General features: G+C 35.4%; 1 protein-coding gene across 3 annotated transcripts in view; it reads right to left on the bottom strand.

Moving 5' to 3' along the window:
- abr (ABR activator of RhoGEF and GTPase) overlaps positions 1–14,780 on the bottom strand; it is a 331,053-nt gene that overhangs the window by 124,850 nt on the left and 191,423 nt on the right. For all 3 annotated transcript variants that reach the window (XM_084412865.1, XM_084412866.1, XM_084412867.1), the window contains 4 exons: positions 12,447–12,499; positions 11,103–11,243; positions 7,131–7,252; positions 5,508–5,676 (listed from right to left, as the gene is read on the bottom strand). In XM_084412865.1, the coding sequence (XP_084268991.1) occupies positions 5,508–5,676; positions 7,131–7,252; positions 11,103–11,243; positions 12,447–12,499 (485 nt within the window). The remainder of the gene's footprint in view (positions 1–5,507; positions 5,677–7,130; positions 7,253–11,102; positions 11,244–12,446; positions 12,500–14,780) is intronic.

Genomic DNA, 14,780 nt, shown 5'->3' with positions numbered 1-14,780 from the left:
AGTCCTAGGTGTGTTTGACTTGAAGCAGCGCTGCGCAGACCGTATGACATCAAAGTATGGTGATTAGAGAGCAGAAGGCTCTGTATCCTCGCTGTACTTATGATATCATTCAGCAATCAGGTCAAACACACCCAGGCTGTGTTCGAAATCGCCCCTTACACCCTCATTCACTATTCCTTACATTAGTCCACTAATATAGTACACTTGAAGGAGTGAATGAAAATGAGTGAGCAAATTTGGACACTTGAGCGTGCCAGAAGGGCTGTCGCTTTTGCATAGTTTGTGCTTGCTGTTCAATAATCATTTGAAAGTTATCAAACTGGCAGCTCCAATAGTAATGAAAAGTTCTCAATCATGGGAACTATGTATACAACCTTATTAGATAAAAAAACATACACACTAAAGGAAAATTATAAATGTTGCCTTGGCAAATATCCTAAACTTTAAGTTGAAGCACTAAAATTACTAAGTGGAAATAAACTAAAACTGAACTAAAACTAAAATAAAAAATAAATGTAATTTAAAAAATAATATATAAAAAATAACATAACATTACTAAAAAAAAATAAAAAAATAAAACCTGAACATATAAAAAAAAAAAAAAGAATAATAAAACATATTAATAAAAACTATATTAGTACATAACTAATACTAAAATAACACTGCTACACATGTAGTGTTGAACATTCAGGATGTCCATAGCTGTATGCGAATATATATATATATAAATATATAAATATATAAATATATATTTATAAAAAATATAAAAAAATCAGTGCTGGTACTACTCGACCTCAGTGCTGCATTTGACACTGTCGATCATAACATACTTCTTGACAGGCTGGAAAACTGGGTGGGGATTTCTGGGATAGTCCTAAAATGGTTCAGGTCATACTTAGATGGGAGAGGTTATTATGTGAGTATAGGAGATCATAAGTCTGAGTGGACATCCATGACATGCGGAGTCCCTCAAGGCTCAATTCTTGCACCACTCCTGTTCAACCTGTATATGCTCCCAATGAGCCAAATAATGAGAAAGAACCAAATTGCTTACCACAGCTATGCAGACGACACACAGCTCTACTTAGCCTTATCGCCTAACGATTACAGCCCCATTGACTCCCTGTGTCAATGCATTGATGAAGTCAACAGTTGGATGTGTCAAAACTTTCTTCAGTTAAACAAAGACAAAACTGAAGTCATTGCGTTTGGAAACAAAGATTAAGTTCTCAAGGTGAACGCATACCTTCACTCCAGGGGTCAAACAACTAAACATCAAGTCAGGAATCTTGGTGTGACACTAGAGTCAGACCTTAGTTTCAGTAGTCATGTCAAAGCAATAACTAAATCAGCATACTATCATCTGAAAAATATTGCAAGAATAAGATGCTTTGTTTCCAGACAAGACTTAGAGAAACTTGTGCATGCTTTCATCACCAGCAGGGTGGATTATTGTAATGGACTCCTCACTGGCCTTCCCAAAAAGACCATAAGACAGTTGCAGCTCATACAGAACGCTGCCGCCAGGATTCTGAGCAGAACCAGAAAATATGAACACATCACACCAGTCCTCAGGTCTTTACACTGGCTCCCAGTTAGATTTAGGATTGATTTTAAAGTATTATTACTGGTATATAAATCATTTAATGGCCTAGGACCTCAATATATTGCAGATATGCTCACTGAATATAAACCCAACAGATCACTCAGATCATTAGGATCATATCAGCTAGAAATACCAAGGGTTCACTCTAAGCATGGTGAGTCTGCTTTTAGCTATTATGCCAGCCGCAGCTGGAACCAGCTTCCAGAGGAGATCAGACGTGCTCCTACAGTAGTCACATTCAAATCCAGACTCAAAACACTTCTGTTTAGCTTTGCATTTACTGAATGAGCACTGTGCCACTGTTCGTCCGACTGTTTGTACTGTACTGTATTTTATTTTTCTAAACTGTTTTAATTATTCTTATTTCTTTTATTATTTTAATTTCTTCTATGTAAAGCACTTTGAATTGCCATTGTGTATGAAATGTGCTATATAAATAAACTTGCCTTGCCTTGCCTTAAATAAATGAATATATATATTATAAATTATAAAAAATACAATAAAAAATTTATAATTATTAAATTTTATGAAACCATTTAATAATCAATTTAAAAGGAATTTATACCTCTATGATATTATGCTATACTACCCACATTAGACAAGCGGTTTGGAAAATGGATGGATGGATGATTTAGCTGTGGGCGCCATCTTCTGCCGAGACGCAGAAATTTATTCGGCATGACCCTCACAGTGCATTGTGGGTATTCTCTAGCCATTGAGTGTACATCGACTGTACACTCATTATTTTGATGCATTATGGAATTGAACAAGTGCACTGGATAACGCCCACTATGGTTTCAGACACCACTACAAATGGCTGTTCCCTTAAATAGTGCCCTAAGGGTTTGGGGAGATTTCTAACACAGCCCTACTCTCTTAAAGTGAGTCGAAGCATTCGCTCAGCTAATTCGTTCAAAGTGGCTGGTTCATTCAGTAACAAAGCAAGTGCTTACTGACTGTGCTTATGCATGGGTCATTAAATCACTGAACCGAATCGTTCAGAAATGAAACACACACTCTGTTGCTCAGAGACACTTAACTCTTTTGCTGTGGCTTTGTTTGGAACAATTTTCATTGGAGAAATAAAGCAAAAACAGTCAGTATTGACAATATTATGCCTAACATGTCACTTAATATTAAGTTTATTGAAATGTTGTACAAAATCAATATCACTTTTGCAATCTTGCTGATATTCTGGAAATGCTATTTTATGTTATAAATATAAAAAATAATTCATACTAGGAGCATTTTTGTGTCTGAAAGTTTCCATTATGGCCGATGCTATCATCCTCTCAATGTGTGTATATGAGCTCCAGAGCTCCTACTCCTCAGTCGTTAATGTGCTGATGTTATATTATATCTTGACAATGTTATGGACTACATGACTCTGTGGTGCAGTAATCGCTCTGAGCTAAAGGAAATTCCAGATGAGAAGATCCAACAATCCCAGAAGTGAGTGCTCTTGGAGGGGAACTCGTTCGATTCTCTAATTGACAGCTAGCATAAACAAATCCGTTCATACAGTGGAGTCAGCCACATTACCGAGGCTAAGAGTCGGGGTGTCACCTTTCCTCTGCATGTGAGGCACTACCTCGCTGTCCTGTGGTGACCTCACCTGAATAAAGGAAGCGGGCTGTCTAAGATCAATCTAAATGTGAACTGTAGCATCACGGTGACCTGCTTTGGCAATGCCAAAAATCAGTAAAACAAACCACAAAATCCACTTTCTCCCTAATTACAAACAGAGGCCCAAAAAATGCTTAAGGGAGTCTGACACGACCTTTTGGAAAACACTGATAATTAGGTTAAGAACTTATTGAACACAGCTGAATGACGACATGTAAAGATGTTTTATGTTGCCCAGACAACAAATTATAGCAATTGAAGTAAAAAAAATTGAAATATATTTTTATACTTTAAAGGTGATTAAGTAGGTTTGGCTTATCAATCAATTCCTGTGTGTGCATTTAATGTGATATCAAACCATTTTCAAGCGCAAGACGACGCAAAAGAGAACTCAATTAGGCAATCATCACACCACATCCAATGCATGCACACAGAGAGCCTCCTCTCATAGGGACTGTTTACACCTGGTCACTTCATGCGTTTTACGGATCAGATAGCTATCTGATTTATCTAAACGATTCCATTTACTCCTGGTCACATAAATGTGTTTTCGCAAACCCACAGATATAAATTTGATTTAATGGAGTTCACGTCACCGAAAGCAACCGATATGAGCTGCATTTTATTGATAATCAGCTAATTTCAAAATCAAAGACCACAATAGGAGACAGCGGCAACATCACTGGAAAGATCATTTTGTTTCTTTACTTTTAATGAAGATGATTGTGTGTTAAGCGTCTGTGGCTTACTTTCACTTTGACTTGCGATAGTTTGCGCGTTGGCTTGATGAATAGATGCTCAGCTGCTCATCTTCAGTGATGCGTGCTGCAGTAGCGCTCATATCTGGCTATAACATGACATATAGCCTATAACACGCTCTCACACGTTTATTTTTTAGCATTGTTGGAATTTCCATATGTGGTTTCAACAACCAGATGCATTTACACTTGTCCATTTTCATCTGGAATTCGGCCCAGGCCACTTCAGTGTTAAATCTGTCTCAAATGCGTTTCGGAGGGCATTTACACCTGGTCTTTTCACAATCGGATAGCTATCCGATCACAGAAAATGCATGAAGTGGCCAGGTGTAAACAGCCCCATATAGTGTGCGATACTGAATTGCACTTGAACTCACAAATACACACAAAATGAAAAAGAAAAAAAAATTCTCCCCCAAAAGTGTAAACTATAAGGGCTTTCACACTAGAGAAATGTTTTCATAGTGTCTACAACTATTTCCGGAAGCCCCCTTTTTTTTGCGTGTTTGTACCACCAAACATGATTTATGTATTTCTGCTTATCGAGCGACATTGGGCAACAACCACACAGCAAACACTATAATACTTTTTCATATACCGTTTACTTTATTAGATAATTAGTTAATTAGTTTATTAATTAGTTAATTAATGAAGACAGAGAATGGGAGCGCTGTGTGTTCAGGATCTGGCTAACCTGTTCTCAGCACCATCACAAAAAAAAAAGTCCACTGCCCAGAGTTCTTGACTCTTTGTTTTTTTTGCATGTGTTATACATAATTTCTTTGTATGACAACCTGGCCAAAAAAAAAAAAAAAAAAAAAAAAAAAGCCACAATTTGGCATGTTTTATTGCGTTATCACAAATAAAACAATTGACTCCTCCAAGCATATAAAATAACATTTGAATAAAGGGTGATGTACATTTTCCTAGGCCGGAAATCACTTTTGGCCACTACAGTGGGTGCATCATTTTTAGACAAGTCGATATTCTAATCTTTTTGTTTTTAAGCATATTTGACCAATTCCAAAACATCAATCTTAATAACTACTATGAATTTTGGTCACTGGCACAGCAGGGTCACAAAAAACAAGTTATTAAAAAAAGATATTAACAGCAAAAGACTTTAACAATAAGGGTGAAGAATAAGGTGTGAAACAATCAGGGACCCTTTAGTCTCCCGTGCCACCATTGTCCAGAACTATGTTAATAACACATCTAAATTATAAGGCGTTTTTCACTTTAAGCCCTCATCAACAAATACACATTGCCGATTAATGATTGTATACAATCTTAATAGTAATTATTAAGAATGATGTGGTTTTCAATTGGTAAAATGTGATTGGAAAAAATATTTGATCAGAATATCAACTTGCCTAATAATTATGTATGTACTGTAAATATGTACAGGGTTTGCTAAATTTCCAACCCTAAATATAGGCCATGTCTTAACAAGCACCACTAATATTTAGCTTAATTTTTAGCTTAGGTTTTATCATAAGTCCTCATTTAGATCGTACCTTCTCTTTCTGGATCTCGCTTTTGATGGTGGAGATCTTGATCTTCATCTCCTCGATCTCGTGCTCAGAGAGTGTCTGGACGTGAGGGAGAGAGTCCGTGTCATCCAGAGTCTGGAAGCTCAGATCAGCCAGAGGGATGTACCATTTACACTCATACTGCTGATGCCTCCTGACAAACACACAAAGAGAGAAACATACTTAATTGTCAAATAAAAGCATGATTTATTATGTTATTTTTTATTGCTTTAATTTTTATAAATAAGCACACTAAATTAAATTGACAACCTTAATGTATGTATATATTAAGTATATAATTTGAGTGTATTAAGTGTATAATTCGTTCCTGATCGCAAACACATGCTTCATGATGCTTTTCTTCCTGGCTCTGTTGAGACTTATGTAAGCTATTAATCTAAGCACTTACTATGGAGAATATATACAGTACACACACGCACGCTTCAGGAATCAAAATGTGTTTCCACTGCAGAAATGCTTGATAATGCACTCTTATTGTGAGATGATTGTGATGCTCTGCAGCTGCTCTGTCTGTCACATGGCTCTGCAGCAGCATATAATCTGTTCATCATCATGCTTAACAACCAATTAAAATCATCTCCTGCTTAATTCAGTCTGAAAAAACATGCTGAATACTTTACAGTCTCTGCCAGTGCTGAGAACAAAAACAAAAAGCATATGAGGCAAAGTAGATTATGGTTGCGTCTGAAACTTAAAAATGCTGCCCTCGGAGGATGCATTCCCAGGTTAATTCCAAATTAATGTTAGCTTCACTTCCTGTCTACTGATATACCTTCTGAATATCTGATCGATTTTTGAAGGTAGCATAGATGTATCCTTCACTGCCTATGATATTCCACAATCCTGTGTGTTCCATTCCATGACAGTTGAGCTAAAAAAAATATATATATGACATCTGAAAGTTGTGGTTGGTCGTCAGTTTGTGTGTAAATGTACATTTATATTCGCTTAGTCCCAAATCTTGCTCTATTTTGTTGTAAATCATTAAACCATTACGCTGTCTCAGAAGCCTGTTCGAAATCAGTTTCATGAGGTATCTTCATGTGCAAATACACAGCCTATAGTGTGTGTGTGGTGTGGTGTGGTGTGGTGTGTGGTGTGTGTGTGTGTGTGTGTGTGTGTGTGTGTGTGTGTGTGTGTGTGTTACGTATGCCTGTTATTCTGGGAAGGCTGTAGATGCATGAGGGTAACAACAGCTATTAATCAATAGTACGATGTCTTTGACATAGTGACCATGACAACAACAGAGTGACAAATGATATCGCACCTTTGTAAATCAACACTTAATCTACAAGCACCAAACACGCAACTGCTTGTAATGTGATGTATGCATGTAGTGTTAACACATAACTGAGAGAGAAAGTGAGTTTGTGTAAACTGTAAAAATGTGGTTTCAAAGTTGTAAATAAATCAAAGATTATTGGAGTACATTTTACAATAAAATACTATTTCAGTATTTCTACTTCAAAATGTTGTTTTATTCAGTGTGTTACTTGCCATTTCTTTGTAATTATTTAGTGAAATTTAAGAGCATTTTTGAGTGAAAATTCTGAATCCTACACCAATTTGAACTGTCCATGTTCATACCCAACTGCTGTCTTTTTCATCTTGGCACAGAGCAGAAGGTCTGTGAAGAGGAAGACATGACGGAGTTTACGCGTCCCCTCCGACACCTCCACCAGGAAGCCATCCTTCACCAGCTGACGAGCCTGTGATATTTAAAAAATGAAATATTGATATCATGTTAATACTAAACACACAATTAATCCAGTGGCAGAAATCTTTTTGACACTTGAACATAGTAGGTTGCGGTATTGCACCTTTTTATATGCTTTTATACAGTTATGATTACAAACTCTCTTTCCGCCTCCCTACATTTGTGTTTTGAGTATCTTATTATTTGTTAGGGGTACGTTTCCTACATTGTTGGCAGACATAGCTGACTATGGTCGCAAGTAGTTCAACGATTCAGTGTTTCCAGAAAACAGTTCCAACAAATAGTCGCAAATAGCATTGCAATTTGTGTGGGTGTAACTACAGCTCTTGACCTGTGGTTATGAGAACAGTTTCCTGTTAGAATGACAGGTGGACTTAAATAGATCATTCTCTTGAGCAAATAGCAAGAATTTGACATGACTGAATCACGTAGTTGCTGAAGATTTGTCGGCTGCACATCCATGATGTAAATCTCCCGTTCTACCACATCCCAAAGGTGCTCTATTGGATTGAAATTTGGTGACTGTGGAGGCCATTTGAGTAAAGTGAAAGCAGTTTGAAATGATTGGAGCTTTGTGACATGGCTCATTATTGTGCTTATAAAGGGATGGACATGGTCAACAACAATACTCAGGTAGGCTGTGGCGTTTAAATAATGCTCAATTGGTACCAAAGTGTGCCAAGAAAATATCCCCCACACCATTACACCACCAACAGCAGCCTGTGCCATTCATACAAGGCAGGATGGATCCATGTTTTCATGTTGTTTATGCTAAATTCTGACCATACCATCTGAATGTTGCACCAGAAATCAAGACTCATCAAAACAGGCAACGTTTTGGTGAGCTCGTGTGAATTGTAGCCTCAGTTTCCTGTTCTTAGCTGACAGGAGTGGCACCCGGTGTGTCTTCTGCTGCTGTAGCCCATCTGTGTCAAAGTTATATGTTGTGTATTCAAAGATGCTCTTCTGCATACCTCGGTTGTAACAAGTGGCTATTTGAGTTACTGTTGAATTTCTATCAGCTCAAACCAGTCTGGCTATTCTCTTCTGACCTCTGGCATCAACAACAAGGAATTTTCGCCCACAGAACTACAGCTCACTGGATATTTTCACTTTTTCAGAAAATTCTCTGTTAACCCTAGAGATGGTTGTGCGTGAAAATCCCAGTATATAAGCAGTTTCTAAAACACCCATGTCACCAACAACCATGCCACAAATGAAATAATGAATAACAAATTTATTCAGTAGAAAAGTTAGCACTTTAAAAGGAAAGACAGTAATCTTGTTGTTTATGCATATATCCTATCATTTGGGGTCAATCATTTATTATTTTTTTGTCATTGTTTAATTATCTTTAGAGATGCATTAAAGGACTCCAACCCTGTCATACTGTCCCAGCATAGCTATTCTTGTGTTGCTGGCACAGCACTGTGTAACCACACTACTGTACCAGACAGCACATTCTCTGCTTAGCTGGCACAAACCCAGTGGTAAGTTTAAGTGAATTTTGAGAAGAATGAGATCATGAGTGAGTTACCCTGTGTTTTCCAATGATGTTCCTTGAGACACATAAACAGTACATGTTTTAAATTCAACTCATACGCTGCTTGCTAGACCAAGACCTAAAATGGGTGTGTAAGATAAGTGAGATATCCAAAACACTGTACTGTTGGTGTGTCTCTAGGAAAAGGGTTGGCTAACACTGGCTCATCCTAATATGTCACTAGTCACTTTCATTACATATTTTTTCCATACAATAAAGAAAATGAGTCTTTCTGTCTAACATCTCCTTTTGTACGAGTCTGGAATGACATGAGGGTGAGTAAATTACATTAATGTTTGGGTGAACTATGCCTTTAAACTGGCAGGGAGACATTTTTTAGGTAAAAAAAAACTAAAACAAAAACTTGCTTTTCTTTTCATTTAAGGAGTACCCTGTACCCGAGCTGCATAATAATAATATTATATTATTGCATTATAGTTGTGATAACACAGTTTATGGCAAGCCGTTTTAACATTAAATCATTTAAACCGACTAGTCTCTATTTTCATGCTACTAGTACTTATTTTTTAGATACTAGTATCTATTCCATTAAGTACTAGTCCTTATTCATTAGCTACTAGTGCTTATTCTTTAGGTACTAGTGCCTATTATTTAGATACTAGTGCTTATTCTTTAGGTACTAGTACTTATTCAATAGATACTAGTACTTATTCATTAGATACTAGTACCTATTAAATAGATACTAGTACTTATTCATTAGATACTAGTACTTATTCATTAGATACTAGTTCTTATTTATTAGATACTAGAACTTATTCATTAGTTACTAGTACTTATTCATTAGATACTAGTACCTATTAAATAGATACTAGTACTTATTCATTAGATACTAGTACTTATTCCAATAGTGACTAGTAACTATTCTTTTGTTACTAGTAACAATTTTTTTTTTTTGCCATTGACTTCTGTGGGGATCTGTCATTCAGATATCAACTATTCAGTTCTGACTAGTATGTATTTCAATTGTGACTAGTACATATATATTAGATACTAGTAGTTATTTATTAGGTACTAGTACTTATTTTTTAGATACTAGTACCTATTACTAGATACTAGTATGTATTCAATAAATACTAGTACTAAGTCATTAGATACTAGTACCTATTAAATAGATACTAGTACTTATTCATTAGATACTAGTACTTATTCAATATATACTAGTACGTATTCTTTAGATACTAGAACTTATTCTTTAGATACTAGTACCTATTAATTAGATACTAGTACTTATAAATTAGCTACTAGTACTTATTTAATAGGTACTAGTATCTAATGACTTAGTACTAGTATTTATTGAATACATACTAGTATCTAGTAATAGGTACTAGTATCTAAAAAATAAGTACTAGTACCTAATAAATAACTACTAGTATGTACTAGTCACAATTGGAATACATACAAGTCAGAACTGAATAGTTGATATCTGAATGACAGATCCCCATAGAAGTCAATGGCAAAAAAAAAAAAAAAAAATTGTTACTAGTAACAAAAGAATAGTTACTAGTCACTATTGGAATAAGTACTAGTATCTAATGAATAAGCACTAGTATCTAAAAAATAGGCACAAGTACCTAAAGAATAAGCACTAGTAGCTAATGAATAAGTACTAGTACTTAATGGAATAGATACTAGTATGTAAAAAATAAGTACTAGTAGCATGAAAATAGAGACTAGTCGGTTTAAATGATTAAATGTTAAAACGGCTTGCCATACACAGTTAGTTGTGATCACGCAGTTAGTTGTGTAATATAGTAATATATGACAGAAAGAGTTTACTTTTACCACAGTTTGCTTTCAGAGAATACTATACCAGAAGTGCGTGTACAACTGAGATTTTAGCGGAAATACATAGGCCATGCATAGAGTCTATTCCTCCAACTATGCATTATACCATGATGGTTAAGAAGCGAGTTGAATGGCTGCAACTTCTGATTATACTCATAATTGACTAATCTGTTGATTATTTCTTTGAATAATTGATCTGTCAGGTACTAGAAAAAAAAAAAAAGATAAATATTGATGCAAAGCTGACTCAAGGTGAGTTTTTTTTTTTTTATGTGGAATGCCCACACAGACCAAAACTAAGAAAAGAAAAAAAACATACCAGGTTCTGAATAAAATGCTATTAATAAAGTAGGTGTGAAAACACTCTTACAAAAGGCATTGATACCTCACCCGTCTTAAAGCGTTACTTACAGCAAAGGACTGTATAGGCAAAATACATTATACTTCATACTCTCTGTCACACAAAGTTGCACAAACACACAAAGTCACAAACCTCTCCCTTCGGTGTGGTCACGGCAGTCCTGCGCGGGTCAATCTCTTCATTGATGCTGGAAAGGAAGTTCTGGGATATTCTCAGAGCATCCTGCAGTAATGGGAAGTCTGGATGATCTTTAGGGGTGTGTTTCAACAAGTCCTTATATAATAAAACAAAAAGATACACTACAGTTCAAAAGTTTGGGGTTGGTGATACTTAAAATATTTTTGAAAGACTGCATTTATTTGATCAAAAAGTAAAGTAAGAACCAGAATACTGTGAAATATTATTGCAATTTAAAAGAACTGTTTTCTATTTTAATATATTTTAAAATGTAATTTATGCCTGTGATGCAGCCATTACTCCAGTCTTCAGTGTCACATGATCCTTTAGAAAACATTATAATTTGCTGATTTGCTGTTCAATAAATATTTATTACTATCAATGATGAAAACAGTAATTCTACTTAATATTTTTATGGAAACCATAATAATTTTTTTATAGGATTCTTTGATTAATCAAAATAAAGGCATTTATTTGAAATATAAATTGTTTGTAACATTATAAAATAATCAATAATCTTTACTGTCACTTGTGATCAAATTAATGTGTCCTGATTATTATTTATTTTTTTAATCTTGCTGACCACAAAACTTTTGAATGGCTGTGTATATGAGGAAGTCACATTTTGGACTAAGATACTGGTGGAATTTTTATCCATTATCAAAGGTTATAGTACCTCAAGTTGAGGTTTTATATATATCTCGCTGAGATATTTTTTTGGTTTAAACCACCTCCTACTGACATCTGGATTTGTTACGGCCTTAAAATCCATGATAAAAAATCAAGTCTGACATGTTGATACTCGAATCTTAATGGATATGATGATCTTTAAACAGTAGAATTTAGTAGTGTTGCAGTGTCTCTTTATGGCACACTTAACTACGGTTTACAGATAAACGCCACAACTCCAAAATGTCATCACAGACAATATGCAAATACTCAGAACATCTAAAGACCTTTCAAGGTAAGAAATCAAAAGTGCACATTCTTTCAAACTGACTGCAGTAAAATCTCTACAGAGTTTACAATGAAAGTGAACTCATATTAACCTGATTAAACTATAAGACTCAATAGATTCTTATACAAATACAAATCGAGATTTTACACTGCAAGCTCCATCATGCTTAAAAAAATGGTAGGCCTAAAGTCACAGCTGATTGCATCTGAGTGTGCATGTGAGTGTGCATGTGTGACTCCAGAAAAATACTAGCCAGTGCATTTGCCTTAGTAGAGGTGACCTGATTTTAAACCTAACTGTACAATCAAAAGACGTTTATATTTTTAGAGAGAACAACTCACATGCAGGACAAGAGTGCTGCGAGTGACACGGTCAATAGGCTTGTAAAGGAGAGCTGTAAAGACAAACATTAAAGAATTAATTAGAGAGTGACAAGTTATGGAATACTATTTTTCAAGATAAGATATTTATAGATTTTAACTAAAAACACTCATACTTTCAATCATAAAAATGCTCAAAATCTCAAACACACCCAAAGAGAGAGAGAGAGAAAAAGAAGAAATACTCCTTCCCAAACTATTACACAGCTGACTGAGCAGCCAAATACTAGGGATAATAGCATCTCTGAGCACTGTACAAACATGAGCATCCAGGACAAATGAATCCAAACACTGAGAGGAGGCTCGGTTTATGTCTTTAGCTTTCTGTAAGTCCCCACTCTCCGTAAGTTGACAGACTGAGAGAGAAAAGAAAATGCATATCTGTCAGCTTATACAGTATCATGCCCTCCCTGAACACTGCAGTGGGATATGAACACCTCATACCATACACTTTATACCAAGCTCTTGCTATTCTGTTCCATTTATACAATGTGATATAGTTTTTAAGCAAACTGTAATTCCTAAAGACTGAACCCTATATCTAAAAGAAAACTTTCTGCATTTAAAAAAATAATAAAAGGCAGGCGACGAAGGTGGCAAATGATTCATTATGCATTTTTCACAAACATTTGATTGCAAGTCAAAGGTAAATTTGCAAACTTTAAGGAGGGGTTTAGATTTTTTCTATCAAGAAATAATCAATACAATACTGCTTTGCACCAATATGCAACCAAAATTCAATATTGCACTAAGGTACAATTTTAAGAGCCTTTAATTGAAAAATACTGGATATTCTGAATAATGTATTGTAACCACAATACATTATTCAGAATATCCAGTATTTTTCAATTAAAGGCTCTTAAAATGGCCCTGCACTAACCACTAAGCCAAAACTTCAACACAATAATTTCTGTAATTTCTGTTGACCTCAAAAAAACACAGCTTATCAAAGTCAGACTATTGTCTTCCAAGAAGTACCAGTCAGGTACAAGGAGCACTGTTACACACAGTTTTGGAAAGTATACTGACATACACACTCCCATAAGGGTCTCCTGTGAGCAATCTTCAGGAAAAAGAGCTTTGTCTCTCATTTCTTTGACAGCACTAGTGAGAGACTTCTCCACATTCTCCTCTGCGGTCACATCTTCATCTTCTGACAGGGTTATGATGGGTTCCTGCGGTGGTCCTGCTTTCTTTCATTCTAATGGATGATGTTTCCCACCAGTCCGCACTCATACTCAATTCATCTAATTATAGATTATATTTCAACGCAAAAGGACAAAGCTCTCTGAGAGGGCATATTTCCCATGTGCCTCTTTTTTTACAGTGTGGTGGAGAGAGGATTACAGTGGAGAGAGTGTGGTGACAGAAATGTTTGAGGAGGAGGAGAGAGAAGTGAGGTGTACTAGTAGATTTATAAGGGAAAACAACAGTGTCATTTATCAATTAAATAACCAATCTTTACTCATATTTTCTAGAGTTCATTTGCATTACTGTTTGCAGGGCTTTATCAGCATTTTCTATGGTGATTTTGGGATGCTTTTGAGAAACATAGTCCCTATAGGTTGTGACATCCAATTACAACCTTGAAGCACACCTCAGCACAGAGGCTTGCATTCAAAATGAGTCCAAGAACCCCTTCACACACAGTCCCAGAAGAAACCCCTCTAGATTGAGAGAGCTACTGATTTCCCATATAGCCATCCCGCTGGATTGAGGAAAAGATGACTGGAGAAACTGTGAGAAATGCACACATTTCATTACAAGGACTTTCTATTTATGGCCACAGACAATAAATCTAATATATTATATACATTAAAACAAACTGTTTGGGTATAAACAATATACAGTAGTGGCCAAAAGTGATCCGGAGGGTATTTATGTTCTTAATGACCCTACACGTTCAATTAAACCATCTAAATATGAAGAATATACATATATACACATTACAGTATACATACTGTACATACATACTCTATATATATTTTTATATTTTAAATATGATGGAATAACTAAACTAAACTTGGTTAAGGTATTTATCTGACTAAATGATTTGGCAAAAAAGGTAAACTACAGCTACAGGTTTTATTTCACTATGCAAAAATGTGTAGAAAAACAAAAAGCTCACAGGAAAAAGAATACACTGAGTACAACATAAGTTATACATATTTGGACTGTTCTCACTTGTTTTTTCATGAGTTCGTATTTTCTTTGTATTACAGCCTGGCACAACTAATCAATATGCTTACAAATTCTTTAACACACTTTTAATAATTGAATAAAGGGTGGAGATTG

The sequence above is a fragment of the Rutilus rutilus genome (genome assembly GCF_951802725.1).
Source record: "Rutilus rutilus genome assembly, chromosome: 7".
Taxonomy (NCBI): domain Eukaryota; kingdom Metazoa; phylum Chordata; class Actinopteri; order Cypriniformes; family Leuciscidae; genus Rutilus; species Rutilus rutilus.
The sequence above is the reverse complement of the archived record's forward strand: the minus strand, read 5'-3'. Positions and strand labels throughout refer to the sequence as shown.